This window comes from Poromitra crassiceps (genome assembly GCF_964638095.1).
Source record: "Poromitra crassiceps genome assembly, chromosome: 6".
NCBI lineage: Eukaryota > Metazoa > Chordata > Actinopteri > Beryciformes > Melamphaidae > Poromitra > Poromitra crassiceps.
This window is the reverse complement of record NC_139627.1, coordinates 30,684,034-30,705,391: the sequence shown is the minus strand read 5'-3', so window position 1 is coordinate 30,705,391 and position 21,358 is coordinate 30,684,034. Positions and strand designations below refer to the sequence as shown.

At 43.9% G+C, this 21,358-nt stretch overlaps 1 protein-coding gene across 1 annotated transcript in view; it reads right to left on the bottom strand.

Annotated features, from left to right (window-relative positions):
- Positions 1 to 21,358, bottom strand: part of LOC310777839 (titin-like) — a gene marked incomplete at both ends in the record, with an annotated part of 102,353 nt that overhangs the window by 34,836 nt on the left and 46,159 nt on the right. Inside the window, 10 exons of the mRNA XM_083638189.1 lie at positions 51 to 332; positions 577 to 1,143; positions 1,558 to 1,836; positions 7,405 to 7,455; positions 11,611 to 11,799; positions 13,550 to 13,660; positions 16,644 to 16,928; positions 18,020 to 18,251; positions 20,496 to 20,664; positions 21,188 to 21,329. Coding sequence (XP_083494315.1) covers positions 51 to 332; positions 577 to 1,143; positions 1,558 to 1,836; positions 7,405 to 7,455; positions 11,611 to 11,799; positions 13,550 to 13,660; positions 16,644 to 16,928; positions 18,020 to 18,251; positions 20,496 to 20,664; positions 21,188 to 21,329 — 2,307 coding nt within the window. The remainder of the gene's footprint in view (positions 1 to 50; positions 333 to 576; positions 1,144 to 1,557; positions 1,837 to 7,404; positions 7,456 to 11,610; positions 11,800 to 13,549; positions 13,661 to 16,643; positions 16,929 to 18,019; positions 18,252 to 20,495; positions 20,665 to 21,187; positions 21,330 to 21,358) is intronic.

Here is a 21,358-nt window from a genome sequence, read left to right as displayed (position 1 = left end):
TGAAAACATCAAATTCTGATTCTGTATACAAACTACCTATCTCTACACACCTTTGACGGTGACTTTAGTGGTGCAGCTGTCACAGCCACATTCATTCAGAACCTCACAGGTGTACTTTCCACTGTCACTCGACATCACGTCCTTTATCTCCAGAATGGCGACCCCATCCTTCAGACTGAGGCTGTATCTGTCTCCAGCCGACAGCTCACTGTCATTTAAGAACCAGGTGGCATGAAGTTCAGGAGATCCTTTGATGGTGCACTGTAGCCGCGCAGTGCCGCCTTGTTTCCAAACCGTGGAGGGCTCCAGCCTCTTCACAAAGACTGGAGGCTCTGGAGAGTCGTATTGATACAAAGATCCAATATAATTTCAAGAAGTCAACGGCATAAAAAACAACAACCCAGCATTGAGAAAGAGAAGGTAAGATGTGAAGAAAAAAAAATTAAGATGCAGTTTGTGGTGAAGCACTCATAAAATCTAAAGTTCTTTAAAAATTGTGTTAATTTTCAGATCCTGCAGATTTGTAAAGGCTTCAAATGCTGCAGTATCAATGAAAATGAACTAGACTGGTCTTACCTTGCACCCTCACTGACGTGGAGCAAGTTGCACTTCCAGCCTCATTTGCCACAGTACAGACATAATCACCACAATCTTTCAGTGTGGTCTTTAGAATATCAAGAGTAACTGTCTTATCTTCAAAAGACAGCTTACAGTCTGGAGACTGGTGGACCTTTCTACCATCTCTGGTCCAGACCACGGTCACTCCAGCGTCGTTGTCCACCTCACACTGCAGTTGTAGAGGCACTCCGACCACAGCGGACACCGACCTCAAGGGCTTTACAAAGCTGGGCTTATCCACGACTCTCAGCTCCGTGCTGCACACAGCTGTCCCAGCAATATTAGACGCCTTACACACGTAAAGCCCTCGGTCGGTCGACTCAAGTTTGGTTATCTCAAGAGTGTGCTTACTCTGCTCAGAAGAAGTGTGGTAGTGTGCAGGCAGGTTAGGTAGAGCCTGGTTGTCTTTGAGCCAAACCACATTCAGTGGAGCAGATCCTGTGACTGCACACTGTATCACGGCTCTCTTTCCAACAAACACAGTCTGAGAGTCGGGTTTAGTTATAAAGGCAGGAGGGAATAGTTCTAAGAAATAAGAAAAAGACATCAGTAGTAAAAAATAATATATGCTACCATCCTACCCATTTCCTGTACAAAAGCGGAAATAAAAAATAAAATGAAAAGCAAAAGGTCAATGTAATGCCAAAACTATCAACAGTGAAGATCGTTTAAGTTTAACATTTGGAGGCAATAAAGGCAAACTACTATACTGTGCTTTCATCTATTAAAAGACCAGCAACGAACAACACAGCATCCCTTTAAGACTTTGCTGGTTAAATTACGCATCTGTGGGTTGAAACACTTTAAAGGCATACAAGTAAAACCGCAGACACATTGTGGAAAGAAAGAGGTCACAACAGCTGTGGCCTCAAGTCTTCATTCAATCCAAAAACGAACCAAGCAGCAATGCAAGAAAAGGAAACCATGCGTCGCTCTTACCGGTCACGCTGAGAGAGGCGGAGCAGCTGTCACTGCCGTGCTGGTTGGAGGCTTTGCAGGTGTACTCGCCGCTGTCTGCCTTGATTGGGCTCAGCAGCTCTAGAGAGGACGTGAGGAGGCGGCTGATAATCCTCCACTTATCACCGTCTTTGAGCTGGTTTCCATCCTTGAACCACTTGAACATCACATTCGGTGCTTCCTCAGTCTCACATTCAAACTTGGCACTGTTGCCAACGTTGATCTCCACGGGGACAATCCTGTGCCTGAACACAGGTTTCACTGTGTTTTGGAGGGGGAGAGGAAATAAAAGGACAATGTAAATACATGGGAGTTAGTTGATACAGATTGCAATACTGGAGGTGGTTAACTGGTGAAAGAGTGAACCTGGGATGGAAGGTGACAAACACACGTTATTTGAAGTGACTGTGGAGGAGGAAAATGGTGTGAGGTTTGGTTGAAGAAATGTGGATGAGCTGGGAGACTGGTGATAAGAGAGAGAGCGCATGCAAAGTGCTTCAGCACTCAGTGAGATGGACCAGGGATGAAGAGTGATGACATTTAAAGATGGAGCCAAAGATTCCTTGAAAGATCAAAGCAACGTGGATATGGGGGTGACATTTGTGGAATTCCTATTGTTAAGAAGAATGGATGAGCTCGGAGGAAAGTGAGGATGTTGTTGCTGTCTGATGGAAACCTCATATCTCCAAATAGTATGTTCCGGAAAAACAAACAAAACAAAAACAAAACAAACAAAAAATCCAACTGACGGAATTTTGACGAAAGATTTTGAGAGGATTTTGTGGGCATTGAGCTCCAAACGTCCAATAATTGTTCAATTCGTGAAGAAGAAAACAAAGATTTATGAGGTTTGCAGACAACAGAAGTGAAGATAATGTATCAAGTTAGTTGATGATTAAATCAAAAGTATTCCCCATCATCCAACCTCTTGAGACCACAGAGAGTCTTGAAGTTGCTGTGGTCTTGCCAGCTTCATTCTCAGCTTCAAAGACATATTCTCCTTGATGCTTCTCCTTGACAACTTTGTTGATAACTAGTGTGTATGTGTCATGGTCTTTGGAACACTTGAACTCTTTGCCAGATTTCAACAATCGTCCGTTGAAAAACCAGTTCACCTTTGTGACATACTTGATGGTCGTGCTAAACACGACCTTACTGTTTTCCTCAGTACAAATATCCTCCAGAGAATCCACGATGACGGGATAATCTACCAGACTGTCTGAGGACTCACTGATCATGACGGCCTCAGAGAGATACTCCTCACGAGTTTCTCTGTGGAGGGAAACATCTACTCGTTCGGCAGGTGCCTGGGCAATGGGCACTGTGGTGGTTATATCAGTGGCACCTGCATCCCTCCTTTGGGACCTTGTCTCCTGCCTACTAACCTGCCTGGAGTCATGGATCTCAAAGCGACTCTGAATGGCCGTGCTTTGGAAGGAAGCATGGGCTTCGGTGTTGATGGTGGCGCACTGAGCTGTGGCGGGAGGAAAACCAACCACACTCTCTGCTACTCTCAACGTGTCCACCACAGACGACAGCACCTCTCTGGAGCGGGCTGAGGTAACCTGCGCTCTCTGAGGTTTGTCGATCTGCATGGTGCCGGGCTTCTCTGACGCAAGGCTCTGCTGCTCCTGGTAAACCATAGCGTACAAGGCTGCCTGGACTTCAGTCCTAAGGTCGGCTGTCTGAGGGTACTCGCCCTCAAAAGCCAGAGTGATCTCCATGGGGGTGCCTGCAGTTGTGATAAGGTAGGTGAACATGGCCCGTTTGGGCTCTCTCTGGATATTCACCTCCTGGACCTGCGAGGCCTCTAACTTTCCCACGACGTCGCCCAGGAGCAGTGGCTGATCCCAGGCCACGGCCGACTTAAGAGCGTCTCGGAGCTGACGTCTGATGCTCAGACCGGATGGTTTGGGAATTTGAATCACAAACGTGAGTTCTTTGGCTAAAGTCAGGCTGTCCTGAGACTCGTGGCCAAACATAAGTCCTTTTGGCTGAGTCTTGACACTCACATTTAAGCCCTCAGATTTATGTACCTCACAGGACCGCTCTCCAGTAATGACCCGTTTCTCCTCCAGCAACACAGACTGCCGGACCGACTGGCCCTCCTGGATCTGAACAGCAAAGTCCTGCTCAGCAGCCTCTAAGACAGTACAGCTTTCAGTGGCTACTGCCTTCTCCTCTATGAAAACAGGCCTTTTGGGAATCTTGGGCTCAATTCTCATCTCAGGTTTAAATTTCTCATCAGCCTGGATGCCGGTTGTGTGACCCTCCTCCAGTGTCTGAACATCTGTCACATTCAGCGATTGCATGATGTTCCAGTGGCCTTCTTTTTCGATCAGCGCTCGCTGCTGCTTGACGTCACTGGTGAACGGCATCTCCTTTGGGAGCATCATGGGCTGGGAGGAGAGCTGGAGAATGCTCTGAGGCCTGGGCTCTGTTCTAAGCCGAGACTGGACTCCTGTCACAGACATGTCCAGCTCTTTGTGATAATCTGCTGTGAGCTCCCATCTCTCCTCTGAGGTGGCTGCATGCTGCCTGGCCTTCTCCTGTTTCTGTGCTGCCACCTGCTGGTCAGGCTTAGTGATGGTAATTATATCTTCCTTGGGTAAAACCGATAATGGATGAATTGTCTGAAGATACTGTGTTGGCGGTGACTCTTTCTTTGGCTGAAGGGATGTGGAGCGAGTCTTTGCTGAGAACTCTGAAGTCGCCTCACAAACCACAGCTCTCTGCTCATCCTGGGTCACTGAATGTAATAAAGTAGGACTCTTCCTTCCGTCTACCTGCTCTGGTGAGGGCTTCTCACTGGTGAATCTAACTTCTGACTGTAAAATATCCTGATCACTGATAACCTGAAGATGCACAAGTCTTTCTCCCTCTCGCTGAGACTGCGCTGATATTGGCGACTCTATGCCTGGCACCTGTCCCGAGCGTTCAGCTTGGAGCAGATACTTTTCTTCTGCACTTACGGCTGACTTAAAGACTGTGTCTTTGTGTGGGGAGATCCTCTCCTGTACTGGCCTGTATATTTCAAATTTCTCCTCTTTTGATAAAACCACTCTACTCTCGCTTACGGGTGCTACAACCGGCTTAGACTGCTGTTTCTCTATCAGGGGTTTGGTGGCTAGGTCTAAAACCGGCAGAGGCTCAGAGTGTCCCTCTTTGACTGGCAGCTGCCCTGTAGACTGAGCCGAATATAAAATCTTTATGCCTTCAGTGACTCTGAAACTCCTCTCTTCCTCTGGCCTGTGGGTGACACCCGATGTCTCTTTGAGGATGGGCAGAGCAGACTCTACTTGGTGACCGCTAACAAGCTGTTTGGGTTCACTAGAGGTCTTGACCCATTCTGGAGCCCTGTCGGTCAGCGCTTCTGCTCTCACCATTGTGAGTGGGAGAACTTCTTCAGATATGGGCAACACAAGCTTGGACGGCTGCTCTTTGGTACACTCTAGCTCTACTAACTCAGGGCTAACGATCCGGTCAGAATGCTGTTCGATAATCTTCTGGCTCTCCTGGACAGAAGATGTGAAAGCGGCCATGTGAAGCTGTTTCATAGGAACAGCTGAGGCCTGAGGCGGATGGGTGGGAGTCACAGAGACCCTCTCCTCTACCTCAGGAGACTGCAGCACAGCAGCCTGGTGGGTGAGCTGCTCTCTGTGAAGAGTGGCAGCGGAGATGTCTAGCTCTCTGAGGGAGCCCACCTGCTCACTGGGGATAACCTGCCTGTCTTCAGTGCTGATGGTGTACACCATCTGATCGGACCTGGTTCTCTCCTGCCCTGTGAGACTGACCTGGTACAGACGAGACTGCATGGCTTGTTCAGTCATGGATATTCTCAAACCTTTGGTTTTCTGAACTAACACGTCTTCTTCCTGAAGACAAGACACAAACACGATCAGCTCAGCAGCACAGCTAGCCTCACCAAACTGGTTAGAAGCTTTACAAGTGTAGACACCACCGTCTTCCTGTTTGATGTTCTTAAAATTGATGAAGCCAGATCCATCTGGGTTGTTCACTACGATACAGAACCCACTCGACTGGATGCGGAAGCTCCCTTTGTGCCACTGAACCTCGGGGAGAGGTTCTCCGGTCACAACGTACCTGAAGAACGCCTGCTCTCCCTCAGGAGACTGAATGGACTCAATAGTTTTAGTGAATTCCGGGGCTTTGCCAGTCGGTACAAACTTTCTCGTGACCCCTTTCTCATCTCTCTTTGGATCCTTCACCTGAACATGTAGATAAGAAGTGCAGGTGGACTGGCCAAACCTGTTACTGACCGTACATGAATACTCTCCTTCAAACTCCCTCTGAACTCTGTTAATGACCAGGCTATACTCATCTCTCTCATGAATGAACGTATACACAGATGAACTTGTTATACTTTGTCCATTGTGGAACCATTGGACAATGGGCTTGGGGAAGCTGGACACTATGACAGTAAACCTAGCTGTTTCCCCGACGGTCACGGCAGCTGGAGATAGCTGGCTGAGGAAAACGGGCTTTTCCTTTTTCTTCTCTAAAGAGTTAGAGTAACGTTTGGACTCTGGCTTGAGTTCAAGTGTTCTGGTTTTGTCTGGGAACTTTAGGCCAGTGAAGTAAGACTCTTGAGTTTCCTCTTCCATTGTGATGGTTGAACTAGAGAAAGCTGAGTAGAATAATGACAATTCAAGGTAAAAGGTAATATGTACACTCCAACCACATTATAATCAATGGCACTGAAAACAGAATGACCGATGCACATATCATGGGAATCATGTAATTTAACTCATTCCCCACCATTGATGTCACGTGATAGTATGTACCGCCATGTGATAGATGGCGCTCTTGGCCACCTTATGAAGTGCTTTCATACTCGTATATTCCTCCGCAAGCCAGAGTTATTGCCCCACAAAACCAGCAAGCGTTCTCAGCATCGATCTCCCTTCATGAAGGAAGCGCAAAAAACACGTCCAGCCTGATGCCTCAAAGCGGTTCAAGGAGCTGTTTACCCCGGGCTCGACGCGTTGTGACACGGGCTCGTGACAGTCACTCAAGGAAGGATTTCTTTCACGAGAAGCATGGTAAACACACACTTCTCTTGTCACTTAGATTAGTAATCCGCTTTGTGAACCCTCACATACAGTAGTGTAAATTTCAGCCATCAAATATGCCCCCAGTCCTCCATACATCGAGCACCAGGAAGCACCCGCCCCCACGGGCAAAATAAGCCACATCCACTCTCTAGAGCAGGGTGAATTTCTCACTCGCTCTGCTGCATAAAAAGGCATTTTTCTCCCCTTCCTGGTGAGAGACGGGCGTTTTTGGTGAAAACGACCTACATTCAAGTGTGGATAACTAAAGAGGGAAGAAGGCAGAAACAACCCCCCCCCCCCCCCCCCCCCCCCCATGAAAGTAGAGGCTTTGTTCTGTCTTTTGGGATATTCGGTGTTTACATAGTCATAGATGAAAATATTCTGTGGGGTCCGGAAAATATTCTGTGGGTTCCGGTCAGAAACCCTGGCGGGGAATGAGTTAAAGAATAATACGAATAATAAGAAACATTAAACATTTAACACATTAGATACAAATACATTATTTACATACATTAAGTATAAACCAAAACATCACACGGATATCTTACCAGGCAGCGCAACCATAAGACATAAGTCAAAATAAGGAAATACGTTCATCATTAATCTATTTCCGACACTGTGTCATGAAAACACCATAGCTATAGTCACACTACTTCCAAAACATAAACAAGATTTGACAATAGACCATAAAGAAATTGTTAAGCATGAAAAAATACATTTTAGTGGCTGGGACCAGATATGAAACAATATTTACCTTTCACTTCGTCCTTGACTTGAGTCACATGCTCCTCCTCCACTGCCATTACTGTAAAGACACAAACATGTCTAAATTAGAGACATTCCTTAAACTGGACATACCATCTAAATGGTGCAAGACTGTGAGTCAGTGACAGGTTGTGGTCCATATTGTCAATTTAATTTGTGTTGACATTCTTGCATGCTTCCATGCTTTCCGGTTCTGCCTTTTGGAAAATCTCAGTGATGTGAGTAACCCTCTCTCTCTCTTTTGACGTTTTAGTCAGTGAAGCAGGACATAGAGTGACCTATCTTAAACACACTGGTTAAAACTTCTCAGTCAGAAGTTGTGTCTCGGTGGTGTGAGATGTGATGCCCTCTGCTGGTTGTGGCTCTGTGGGTGGAAGCAGTGTGAATGGTGGGCTGTCATGAGCGAGAGGCTGAACTAGCGGAAGGACCAAAGCATGCAAATGCCAACCTTTCATCACTGTGCCGCACTCAGCATCCCCAGCTGAGTTGACATTTGTGCACGTGTAAGAGCCCTTGTGTCCAGGCTCCACATTCTTAACATTTAGACAGCACAGGGGGCCATCGTGTTTCACAGAGTAAGACACAGAATCCTCAACATTCAACTGGTTGTGAAGCCAAATAACAAGCGGAGTGGGCACTCCCTTCATAACGCAATACAGGGAGAGGTTGTCTCTGTGTTTGGTCAGTAGCTCGGGGGGCAGCTTGATCAGGAAGTCGGGGCAGCCACGCTCGTCACGGGGCACAAGATCAGGGAAACAGAGCTGGCTGATGACGCTGTAAGGTCTCTGGGAAGACGGAGGCGATAGTCCCAGCTTCTCCACCACCTCCTGCGTGTCTTGGTCAGGGGGATCTCTAGAGGATTCCCTGTGTGCCTGTGACACTTTACGCACAGAGTCAGTAGGGACGGGGGTTTCTGCTTTGAGATTTGCTTCTTTGGCTGGGTGAGGATAAAGTTAGGGAGAGTAATTAGGGATCAGAGGGCATAAGGTGTCTATGCTAGGTTTTAAACACTAAAGGGGTTAGTATGATGGAAGGATGGTGTTAGCAAGGTGAAGCTGGCAACAAGGGAAGAGGATCGACTAGATACAACTAAAGATGCACGATATTAGAATTGTTTTCTCAATATCCGATACACATATTTTCCAACTCTTTTGGCCGATGTCGATACCAATATGCGTGCATGGTTTTTCCACTTAATTTGAGAGAAAATCAAGTCTCTCTTGTAGTGGAATTAACACATTATTATGCCTACTCTTATCATGATGGCCCACTGGCAGATGCAGACATAAATACAATACTTTTCAAAATGTACACATTCACTGGGCAAAATAAGAAAACTACTTCAACTTCGGTTATGTAAAACATGCAATATAATTATTTATGTAACATTTTCTTTCAAACAAAACTGTAAGATTCATCCTACTTAAACAGGCTTGGATGATGCTCTCCCTTGGTTAGGGTTAGCATCATTTAAATGTCATTTTATCGTCAGAAATTTTCGTTTTGTGCGTTTATCGGCCGATACCGATGGCGTGATGAGATCATCGTGCATCCCTAGATACAACTACGACATGATATTTGTTATTCTATTACAGTCTAACAGGTTACAGCCTAAAGAGGAAATATTAAAGAATGGATGGGAGGGTAGGAGCAGGAAGAGCGGGTGAAGACGTGAAGATGGACCATATGGAGAGACAGACTGAGAAAAAGAAGAAAGAGTAACCACCTTCCACAGTGAGCCGGGCGGAGCTGCTGTTGCGGCCGTGTTTGTTGGCGGCGTTGCAGCGGTAAATGCCCTGATCTTCGAGGGCCACGCCCCATATAAGCAGGGACAGCAGCCCTCCGCTCTGAGAGCTCCTCACCCGCTCAGAGGCCTCCAGGCTCTGGCCGTTATGGTCCCAGGCCACGCCCGTGAATGGCTGCCCCTCAAACAGGCAGCTGAACTCGGCCGCTTCACCGCTTTGCACCTGGACGTCGGTCATTTCCATCAGCAGTCTGGGGCTGAGATCATCACCACTGCTCTCCGATCTCATTTCCACTGAGCTTACTGACCTCCAAGAAGATGTTGTTGTCGACATAGAGGAGCTCTCAGACACTGTCTCAGTAAACTCACTCACACTGTGGGCCGTCTGTTCCACTGACAGAGAGCGGACACTCTCTGTTTGAACCTCCAACCTCTGACTTAGCATTGTCTTAGCCCCAGTGCTCGACACACTAGCTAAGGCTTGTGTACATTCATCTGGGCAATAAGAAAGAGTAGAAGAATTAGGTCAACACATCAATGGTGACTGTCTTCAGAGGTTACTTGTGTCACAGCTTGTTTGCCAGGGTGCGGTTGGGTGGAGCGTTGGAAGGCGGGATCAGTGGACAGTGGCTGGTTTCCGCTGTCAATCATGCAAGCTTGACTGGAGCCAAAACACCTATCCTATGGATTATGTCCGTGCTTGAGTGTGTAAGGAACCCGGAAAACTAGATTTCCAAAGTTCACTCCTGTATGTCAATGTTGCATTCCTCTGAAATAAAAGATTCATTCCTCAGAAATAAGGAAGTGCCTAATGTTAAGGGAAGAGAAGAGGTCATGCATCACATAAGACGTTACCTGTGGGATTATCATTTGGGATTACAGTGAGGATGGCAGATCAAAGAACATCCAGCACTACTGGCTGCCTTGCAGCTACATTGTCCAACATGCCCATGGAAAGCATCAGCTCTAGAGTAGCGCAGGAATGAGTCCTAAGACCTGGATGTTAGCACTTCACACTTAGTCTCAAATTGTATGGGGATTTTGGTTAAATGCCTGTACTAAAGTTTGTGGATAACAAAAGTTTACGAAACTGAGAACTTTGTGTTCAGCAAGATAATTTTGACAAATGAGGAGCACTTTTCCGATTTTTGAAGCATAAATGCGATTTTTAAATATCGCTATTTTCAGAAAACACTCAAAAATCATAAAAGTGGTGCTCATTGGTGGATTATCTTGCTGAACACAAAATTCGCAGTTTCATAAACATTTGTTAACCATAGACCTTATTCCATGCATTTGACCAAAATGCCCATACAAAAATCCAATTGATTTTGAGACGAATGAACCGGAAGTGCATGAATTCAGAGTTGGTCTACAAAAATACGTCATCCCTTCTTTACTCTATTATCATTGAAGCTGTTTGCCATATTAAAGTGAAAGGCAGTGTTTTCTGAAGGTTGAACGCATTGAATGTTATGAAACCAGCTGCTCTCTGTAGGGATGCACCGATTGTAAAATTCTGGGCCGATACAGAAGTTTTTGTTTGTTCGTTTATTTTGTTTTTGTTGTTATGTATTCCCCCATTTGTGACAGGGAAATAAAGAAATAGTCATAAAAAATAACTGAACTGTTTTAAAGTCTTTAAGCCCATCATCACACAATTTTTTTATGAGCACATCATTACAACATTGGCAAGTGCCATCGGTGAATGTCATCTTGTGACATCTCGCGAATATCAGCTGATATTGATGTACAGCCGATATATCGGTGCATCCCTCTCTGGCTTTGACAAACAAGCCTGAAACCTTGCCACTTCCCCCTGCTGAACCATCTATTGGCTCAGGAAAAGTTGGTTTCTTGCCAATAGATGCTTCCCTTTAGACTGGACAAGCTGGATGAGACATGCCACTGAGTTTGAAGCAACATTCTCTCCTAGCCAGTGTTGGGGAGTAGTACATGCAGTTCAATTACTAATTAACTACAATTTGCAGTCGTTGTGTGAGTCTGGAATCTCATAGTGATAGACAGAGTTGGACCTCTGTCTAAGAATATGAGATTCCAGACTCAGATTGTGATAATTTCGTGTGATGTAGTTGAACTACTTCTTGAAAGAAGTATAAAAAAAAAAAAAAAAAAAAAAAAAAGTTAAGATGTAGTTTAATTCCTTTTCATTGGGAAGTAGTAGTTTGATAAACTACAGTTTTAAACTAGTTTCCCCAACACTGCTCCTAGCTGTGGCCCTGGAGGGAGGAGTGCTGTTTATGGGACACTGTCTGCCAGCATACTGGCCTGGACAGAATGTGTGTAGTTAGGAGCATGCCCTGCACAGTTTGACTATGAAAGCACATGCTGTGCGTACAGGTCTAAAAGGCATAGTAGAAGTTTGATCTAAGGGTGTGTTAGGTGACCTAATCCTAACACATATGCTCTGTGACTGTTGGTACAACTCACCATCGAGAGTCATGGTTGCTGCACATGAGACCATTCCTGCTGAGTTACTGGCAATACAAGAGTACTCTCCTTCGTGGGCGGGGAGAGCTCTGGAGATCTCCAGCTGGCAGGTATCTCCATAGTGAGACATTCTGTAGATGTCTGACTGTCTGATCTCCCTGTCATTACAGTACCAATTGATCTGCAGGTCTGGAGAAACAGGATGCATTCACAGACAGGGTCAATATATTTTAGTCTAAAATCGGTTTACGGAACAAATCTTTGAGTCTATGGCCCAATCCCAATACACCCGTTGCCCCACCACTTAGTCCTTAACCCTGCATTTTGTGCATTCACATGTAGGGGTAGGGTGTCCCGATTCTTGTTCAGATAGAGGACTAGGGTGAAGTGGTCAGGGTATAGCACTCCAGAGTTTTTTCAGAGGCACACTCCAAAGCCAGCGTTCTCCCAATCTCCCAGAATGCGTTGCAAATCATCTGCAGGATGGTGGCTAACGCTAAACCACAAATGTAAGTATTTTCTTGGTTAATAAAGATTAAAAAATTATCATAACCTTCATATTATCTTAGTTTCATGTCATTTCAATGTATTATACACCTAACAATTGTTGTTGTTTTATCGCTAGCTGATGTCTCTAGTTATCTTATCTCTAGCTACAGTACCTAGCTAATGTTATAACTTTGTTTTAAGGCTGATTTGGGCATGACAGCGCATTTCCATGTCGCATTTCCCCTTTTAATGGATAAATAGGTTGGAAATGTCCGGCAACAAAATGTACGTAAATGTCATTGACGACTACTGAGCACATAACAGTTGTCCAATTTCATAGGGGAAGACTTCAACCAGATACCTCTTGTAACTCTGTTCCGAGTCGAAAAGCGAGGGGCACTCGAAAATGAGGGGTAGGGGTAAAAATAAGAAATGGGATTGGGCCTATGAATATGAACATGAGCATTCTCCTTGGCATGTTGATACTTATATTGACAGTTTTAACTTCAGACACCTTCAGATGTTTGACAGCTTTAACTTCAGACACCTTCAGATGTTTGACAGTTTTAACTTCAGACACCTTCAGATGTTTGACAGCTTTAACTTCAGACACCTTCAGATGTTTGACAGTTTTAACTTCAGACACCTTCAGATGTTTGACAGCTTTAACTTCAGACACCTTCAGATGTTTGACAGTTTTAACTTCAGACACCTTCAGATGTTTGACAGTTTTAACTTCAGACACCTTCAGATGTTTGACAGCTTTAACTTCAGACACCTTCAGATGTTTGACAGTTTTAACTTCAGACACCTTCAGATGTTTGACAGTTTTAACTTCAGACACCTTCAGATGTTTGACAGCTTTAACTTCAGACACCTTCAGATGTTTGACAGCTTTAACTTCAGACACCTTCAGATGTTTGATAGCTTTAACTTCAGGCACCTTCAGATGTTTGACAGCTTTAACTTCAGACACCTTCAGATGTTTGACAGTTTTAACTTCAGACACCTTCAGATGTTTGACAGTTTTAACTTCAGACACCTTCAGATGTTTGACAGCATTAACTTCAGACACCTTCAGATGTTTGACAGCTTTAACTTCAGACACCTTCAGATGTTTGACAGCTTTAACTTCAGACACCTTCAGATGTTTGACAGCTTTAACTTCAGGCACCTTCAGATGTTTGACAATTTTAACTTCAGGCACCTTCAGATGTTTGACAGCTTTAACTTCAGACACCTTCAGATGTTTGACAGCTTTAACTTCAGACACCTTGAGATGTTTGACAGTTTTAACTTCAGACACCTTCAGATGTTTGACAGCTTTAACTTCAGACACCTTCAGATGTTTGACAGTTTTAACTTCAGGCACCTTCAGATGTTTGACAGCTTTAACTTCAGACACCTTCAGATGGTTCCAAAAAACAAAAGTGAGGAGAGACAGCTCTACCTTCCCCAGAGACATGGCACTGGAATATGGCCGGCTGTCCCTCTGTGACCAGCAGGTCGCTCACAGGAGTGATGATGACGGGAGCAGAGACCGTAGAAACCACCTCAAGAACTGGAAGGGAGAGGAGAGTTTAAAGGGTTAATTCGACCATAGAAACCACCTCAGAAACTGGAAGGGAGGAGAGTTTAAAGGGTTAATTTGAGCAGAGCCCTCCTGAGAACAGACCAGTCAAATAGCATCTGAAGAATATTGACTCATTGGAAAACCATGAGGTGTGCTTTATAACACTTTATAATAACGTTCATTCGTAAGTCATTTATAAGCCTTTAGTTAATGATGAACTAATAATTTACAAAACATTAATATACATTTATAGATGATTAATAAATGTTATGTTAACATACAAATGTGTCATCTATAAACCTTTGGTAAATGAAGTGTTCCTAACCTGTTGTAAATGATGTGTAAATAATTTACAATTCATTTACAAGGCTTTCTGCATCCCCTAATCTAAAGTGTAAACCATTCATCACACATACATGTGTTACATACAAGGGGGTAGCTCTGTTTGTCAAAATTGAAGCCAATGCAGAAGTGTCCTCTTTGCCTGCAGGGGGCGACCCATTGGTTTGGCCTCAGTAAACACATTCCTAATGCATTTATGGTCTCAATCGCTATATTCAGACTATGTTTTGGGGGGTGATTGACAGGTCACTTGTCCATTGATCACACAGCTCGCCGATCACGGACCAATAGCAGGCCGTGCTCTGTGGGAAACCCCTGGACTTGTGTCGAGATCCCAGATGGTAATCGCCAAAATACCATACGTGAGGTGTCAAAAAACAGAAGTGCACAGATGAATGGATCGCCCCCTGCAGGCCATTCAAAATAATGCAGGTTTGCATTAGGAGTGCACTTCTGTATTGGCTTCAATTTTGACAGAGCTACCCCCTTGTATGTAACACATGTATGTGTGATGAATGGTTTACACTTTAGATTAGGGGATGCAGAAAGCCTTGTAAATGAATTGTAAATGATTTACACATCATTTATAACAGGTGAGGAACACTTCATTTACTAAACGTTTATAGATGACTTACAGGGCATTTGTGATATGTTAACATAGCATTTATTAATCATCTACAAATGTATATTCATGTTTTGTAAGTGATTAGTTCATCATTAACTAAAGGCTTATAAATGACTTACGACAGAACGTTATTATACAGTGTTCCCAAAATATGTATCCACTTCTGACACTGACAACTGTATGAATAGATCAGTGGTTCTCACACCTTTTTTGCTTCAGTACCTACTTTGCCTGATTTCTGAATCCAACTACCCCCTTTACCCGACTACAACATCTTGCTTAGAAAACTGCAAGAGAAAACTGTAGCATAAGATGCAATGAATGAATGATAACCCACCCTTTGAAGAATCGAACATTACAAAATAAGAAATGGAGTGAAAGAGTTGCAATTAGTGCCTCCTGAGCAGATTTATTTATTTTCATGATTTATTCTTACAATTTTTCATTTTCCACTTTCTCTCAAGTATCCCCTGTAGTACTGTACCTCCAGTTTGGGAAACAGTGGACTAGATGAATGAAGCGAACACTTACTAATCAAAACTTTGAGGCAATATTCAAAAGTAACAGTTCACCTCAAAATCTAAAATATATATTTATCCTCTTACCTGTACTGCTATTTATCCATTTGTTGATTGTTTTGGTGTTAGTTGTCGAGTTTTGGAGATACCGCAGAGGTCTGCCTTCTCTCCAATACAATGGAACTGGATAGCACTCGGCTTATGGTGCTCAAAGCGCCAAAAAAGTATATTTAAAAAACTCAACAGAAATCTTCTTTAGACCAAACTACACCTGCCCAACCATCTCGCCACGCAGAAGAAAGTGTGTATCTAACGTTAGCTTAGCTGTAAAGTTAGCAAGCTTCCTTGCGCAGTGAGACTGTTTGCAGGTGTAGTTTGGCTAAGCTAAGCTAATGTTACAGCTACGCTACTGTTACAGCTAAGTTAACGTTAGATGCACGGTTCCTTCTGCACGGTGAGACATTGGTGGGTGTAGTTCGGTTCAAAGAAAATAGTTCCTACATGAAAATGCTCACAACATGGTCTGTGGATTAACTTGAGTAACCAGGTCATGACTTCTGGAAAGAGACATTTCTGGTTGAGTTTTTCAAATGTCCCTCCCCCTTTCTCCTACGGCTGGGTATTGGCAAGGCCCTCACGATACGATACACATCATGATACATGGGTCACGATACACGATACGATTGTACAGTATCACGATACATTGCGGTACAATACATATTGCGATATATTGCAATACTCTACATAATTTACTGAAAATTAAATTTGCTGTGTACCATCCAGGTAGTGTAATACTATGTACATCACTTTATATTAATAACTTAGTGGACAAATGGAGTCAAACCTACTGAGTGTTGAGTAAGTTACTGAATGCACTGAAATAAAAAGTATTCTTATTGTGTCACTGAACACAAGGCTGCGCAAAAAATCGATATGGCGATATATCACGATATTTTTCTGAAATATCGATACAGTATTGCGGAAAAAAATATTACGATATATTGCGGTATCAATTTTATTGCACAGCCCTACTTTCTCCCCTTCTCTCTGATTGTTCAATCATGTTGTTATTTTTATAATTGTTATTGTTGTGTATACATACTCTCTGTAGACATATTCTCTGTGAAGCCCTCTGAGAAGCCCTCTGAGACTGAATTAGGGCTATACAAATAAATTTGACTTAACTTGAAAAAAAAAAATTGGCGCTTTGAGCAACACAAGCCAAGTGCCATCCAGTTCCATTGTATTGGAGAGAAGGCAGACATGGCCATTATCTCCAAATTTCGACAACTCACACCAAAACGATCTAGATGGATATATAGCCCTACAGGTAAGAGAGAAAATATGAATTTTTGGGTCAACTGTCCCTTTAAGTATTTCACCAGCCAGATATTAAAGGATATATAAATACGGTACATGTAGAAAATTTGTATTTGTGCATAACACATAGAAGACATAAGAGTCAGACATAGATTCGTAGACATACCTTCCACAGTGAGAGGGGCGGAGCTTGTCGCCTCTCCAAAGGCGTTCTTGGCCTCACAGTTGTAGACAGCGGCGTCCTCAGGGAAAACTTCAATGAGGAGCAGTGTGTGCTCGTCTCCATCGTGGAGGAACTTGGTCTTGTAGCCAGGGCAGAGAACCTGGGAGTTCTTGTACCAGGAGATCTCAGGCTGAGGAACGCCGGTCGCTTCTACTGAGAAGCGAGCTGGTTTGCCTGCCGCCACGGCCTGGGGCTCCATGTGGCGTGTGATCTGAGGGGGCTCCGGGACTGAGGAAGAGGAGGGAGAACACCAAGAGATGAGATGATGGGAAAAGACTAGACTCAGTTCTCAGTCTGTACTCTATCCACGTCGCTCAATTGACATTACAATATAGCACTGGCTAATAACATAGACAACATAACTGGGCTTTTACATAGATAGCACAAGCGCTGCATTACGCAGAGCAAGCTTTTGTCATGCCAGAGCAATGTAATTTCTGTTTTTCCGGATGTGTAATTCCGTGTTTCCACTAGGGATGGGCATTTCTAGCAAAAACACTATTCGAAATTCGCTGGCCAAAGTCGACTTTTAATCGAAATTCGAAAAAAAAAAAAAAAAAATGTTAAAAAAAAAAAAAATTACCGTACATTTTTTTTTTTTTTTACATTGACATTTTCGAAAATAAAAAACAGTTTTGACAATCATGAGTGGTTCATTAAATATTTAGTAGGCTCAGGTCTGAGTGCCAAAGGGGTGCCAAAGTCACCCCCTCTCCCTCTTCATGGGATTTCATCCGCCATTCATTTTTCCAGAAACCTTGCTTAAAATGCTTATAAAAATTGTTTTACTTGCTCAAACCAAGCGATTCGACTATACTTAGAATCAGGGAAGACAATGCAACATTTCACTAAAAAAAAAATTTTTTTTTTTTTTTTTTGAATTTCGACTTTCAATAATAAAAGTCGACCTTGATAATAACAACGATTATTCGGAAATTCGATGCCCATCCCTAGTTTCCACACGTAGGCGCTGTTTCCATGCTGGGAAGCAGAAGAATAACAATGGCCATTCTCAATGGAACAGATAGGTCGAGACAAGCTCTGGCATGACAAAAACAGCTCAGAATTGGAAAATAGACAATATTTAAGAACACAAATAGACTCAACGGACAACAACCTTGTGTGTAAGGCAAGTAGGCCTACTGTTTTCTTGTGATTGCTACATGTATGAAAAAGCAGGGAGTGAAAGTGAAAAAATGGCCCCCGGCAACGAGACTCTGGAAGAGAGAAGCAGGCAAAGTCTCGCATCGAGGCTAGGCTGTAATGAGAGAAGGGTATCTGGAGAAGTGTAAGTTGAAGAGGAGGGAGCTGGCCCTTACTTCTGACGTGAAGGTTCAAGGTGCTTTGGTTCTTGCCGGCGATGAAGGTGTACTCTCCTTGGTCGCTCCTGTAGGTCTCGGTGATGGTCATGCGGTGGAGCTTTTTGAGGGCCACATAGTTGAACCTGGCCTCTGCCGAGAACTGGATCTCCACGCCATTCCTCAGCCAGCGGCCCTCCACCTCGTCCTCATTCACATCTAACTCAAACGTTGCTCTCTGTTTCTCAACGACCTACGCAAAATAATCAACAATTAAACTGTTGCAAAGGCAAACGGGAAGATCAAAACAAGTAGCTACTGTAGGCTACCAACTCATGGAGCGGTTAGAGGAAAATCATGTTTACCACAACAACAAAAAAGACATGACCTTGAGAAATTTTGTTGCCACTCATTCATTCATCTTTTAAGAATTTAAACTGCTGTTGAAGATGTTCTGTATGAGAGTGTTTTTCTAAATGCATAAAATGCAGCATGTAATCTTAAGGTCCTTACACACCGAGCACGTTTTTTTCATGCGATTAATTCGCACGTCAATAATATTTTCCGAACCTATATCAGTCAATGCAACCGTGCATACCAACGGCGAAGTTTCGCTGAGCGTTATTGCGGTGTTTATTTTTTCGAACCACGGTCGATTTTTCAGAAATTCGCTTCCGACGTGTACACATCTGTGGCTGTGATTGACAGGTGGGTCAAAACTCGCATCGCAATTTCGTGCCATATATTCGCATCGCTCTTGATGTGTAAGGACCTTTAGACTTAAGAGTATGAAACAAATACTCATCCCCAAAATATGGTCACATGAATATTGAGGTATTCGCTCTAAAATATGGTAATATTCAGTGGTCGAAAGTAACTAAGTACATTTACTCAAGTACTGTACTTAAAGTCCCTGGAAACCAAAATCCACAAAAACCTTCTAACTATTAAATTTAGGGTCTTATGTGAGTAATTGTGTGCCTCAGAAATTAATTGACATTACTTTCAACCCTAACCCCAAAAATCGACACTTTTCTACAAGGTCTGGATTTCCATTTCCTCATTGAAGAGAGCGGTGCGCGCGGTGCTAAAATGCATGATCTTATCACGTCATAAGATTTAATCGAATCACACACACGCATGCACGCACGCGCGCACACACACACACTGACACACACACAGTAGCGCAGCGGCAGAGATCTCTTCGTCTCTGTAAAACCTCTCTGTCTGTGCTATGTGCCGAGCAACGCGCGAACACACACACACACACACACACTCCATCTCTCTTTCCTTCTCTCTCTCTCTCCTTCTCTCTCTCTCTCTCTCCGTTAACGGAGAGAGAGGTCTCCTCCTCCGAGAGAGAGAGACCTGCTGCAGACGGGGGACACGCCCACACAGTCCGCGGGAGAAAATACACTCTAAAATCTAATTGATTCTCATGACTTTTGCCATGACTGTCAAACCTAAATTTATATACTTTGCGACGTTCATCATCGTTCAAATTTGGCTGGTGGCTTATTAACATAGGTTCCTGTGATGTGATGAACTCAAAATGCTAAATAATAAAAAAAATATTTCTGGTTTCCAGGGACTTTAAGTACAATTTTGAGGTACTTGTACTTTACTTGAGTATTTCAATTCTATGGTCCTTTGTACTTATACTCTACTACATTTTAGGGAGAAATATTTTGACTCCGTTACATTCATTTCACAGAGCTAGTTATCTTTCAGATCAATATTTTATATTTAAAACATTTGCTCATCTACAATAAAAGTGTGGACGTCCGACTGACGTCTGGCGGGCGTTGTGCCACTTTTTTCATGGGGTTGATGGATTAAAGCCAGACAAAATACGAGGGATCAGCCAAGCAGCATTTTGGTAAACAAACCGCGTCAGTGGGTGGCAACGGCAATAGAACCCTATGGAGCCTAAGTTTGAGCGTCTGACTCTAGCCGGCTGACCGTGTTTACAATTTAAAAACTGCGACAGTTCACACAACTTTAACACGACATGCAATTACACATCAAACTCTTGAGCCAATTCTGCTCTCACTCAGAATGTGATGTATACTTTTTGAGATATTAACGTTTGTTTGGCACAACTCATACTAGTTAACTGCCACGGGGTTGCGCATTTTGGGGGGCAGAGGAGGGGGAAGGGGAGGAGAGGAGTGACGTCATCAGACAGTTGTGATGGCTAAGTGGGTGTGTGGGCGGGCCTCAGTGACGTCATCAGACAGTTGTAATGGCTAATACCGCGTTCATGACAACTCGGACCCCCGGATGTTTCAACACGGAACCTCTGCCCCCGACATATGTGATGATAAGATGATCAATTACACCCTTCCACCAAGCTTCATGAAAATCGGCTCAATAGTTTTTCTGTAATCTTGCTGAAAGACGACAGCGAAAACATAAGCTCCTTGGCGGAGGTAAGCATCTCAGTATTCTTCCCCCAGTGCTGATATTTGATGAGCAATAAAGTGAATGGACTCACAGTGATGTCTCGGCTCTCGGGCTCGGAGATCTTGACGTCGCGCCCCTCGACCGCCAGCCGGCCCTTGGACATGCTGGAGCCGGCCACCACCGTGTACTCTGCAGCATCTGACAGACGCACCGACGCCAGGATGAGACGGTGCACTAACCGCTCTGAGCTCATCTTATATCTGCACAGGACAGGGGAGATCATGTAGAATCAACATCAAGAGAATTTATATTTTATATTAGCTCATCGTCATTGTGCCAGTGTTATTACTAGTTGCAGTATTACGAGGAAAAACTACAAAAGAAGAATCTAAAACGGAAAAATGTATAGCATTACAGCCACTAATAGCCTGAAAGTAGAAGAGCATGAAGTGACTGAAAATGACTGTTGTTCTTCCGCTTCCCAGCAGGGAAACAGTGGAAGAACAGAAATTACAGGCTCTTGCAGGATAAAAACGGCTCTGTATTGGAAACTATGTAATACTTAAGAACACGAATAGCCTGGTTCGATGGACAACAACCTTGGGTTTAAGGCATGTACTGTTTTACTGTGATTGCAACAAGTACGGAAAAAGTAGAGTCGTTGAGAATGGAGTCCGCAGTGCAATTCTGGGGGGGTTGTGTGAGACTACGATATGAAATGAGTAGTCGAATTCTGGGGCTAAATATATCATATTTTAACTGGGAAGGCTGAATGTGCACTACCTGTCGGATGTCTCCAGCTCCTGTCCGTCTTTCATCCACATCACCTGGACATTGGGCTCATTAACTTCACATTCAAAAGTCGCCCTCTTCTTCTCTGTGATCTTCAGATCCTTCAGCTGTTTGGTGAACTCCACCACGCGCGCTGCAGAGAAACGACCAAACCAACATCTC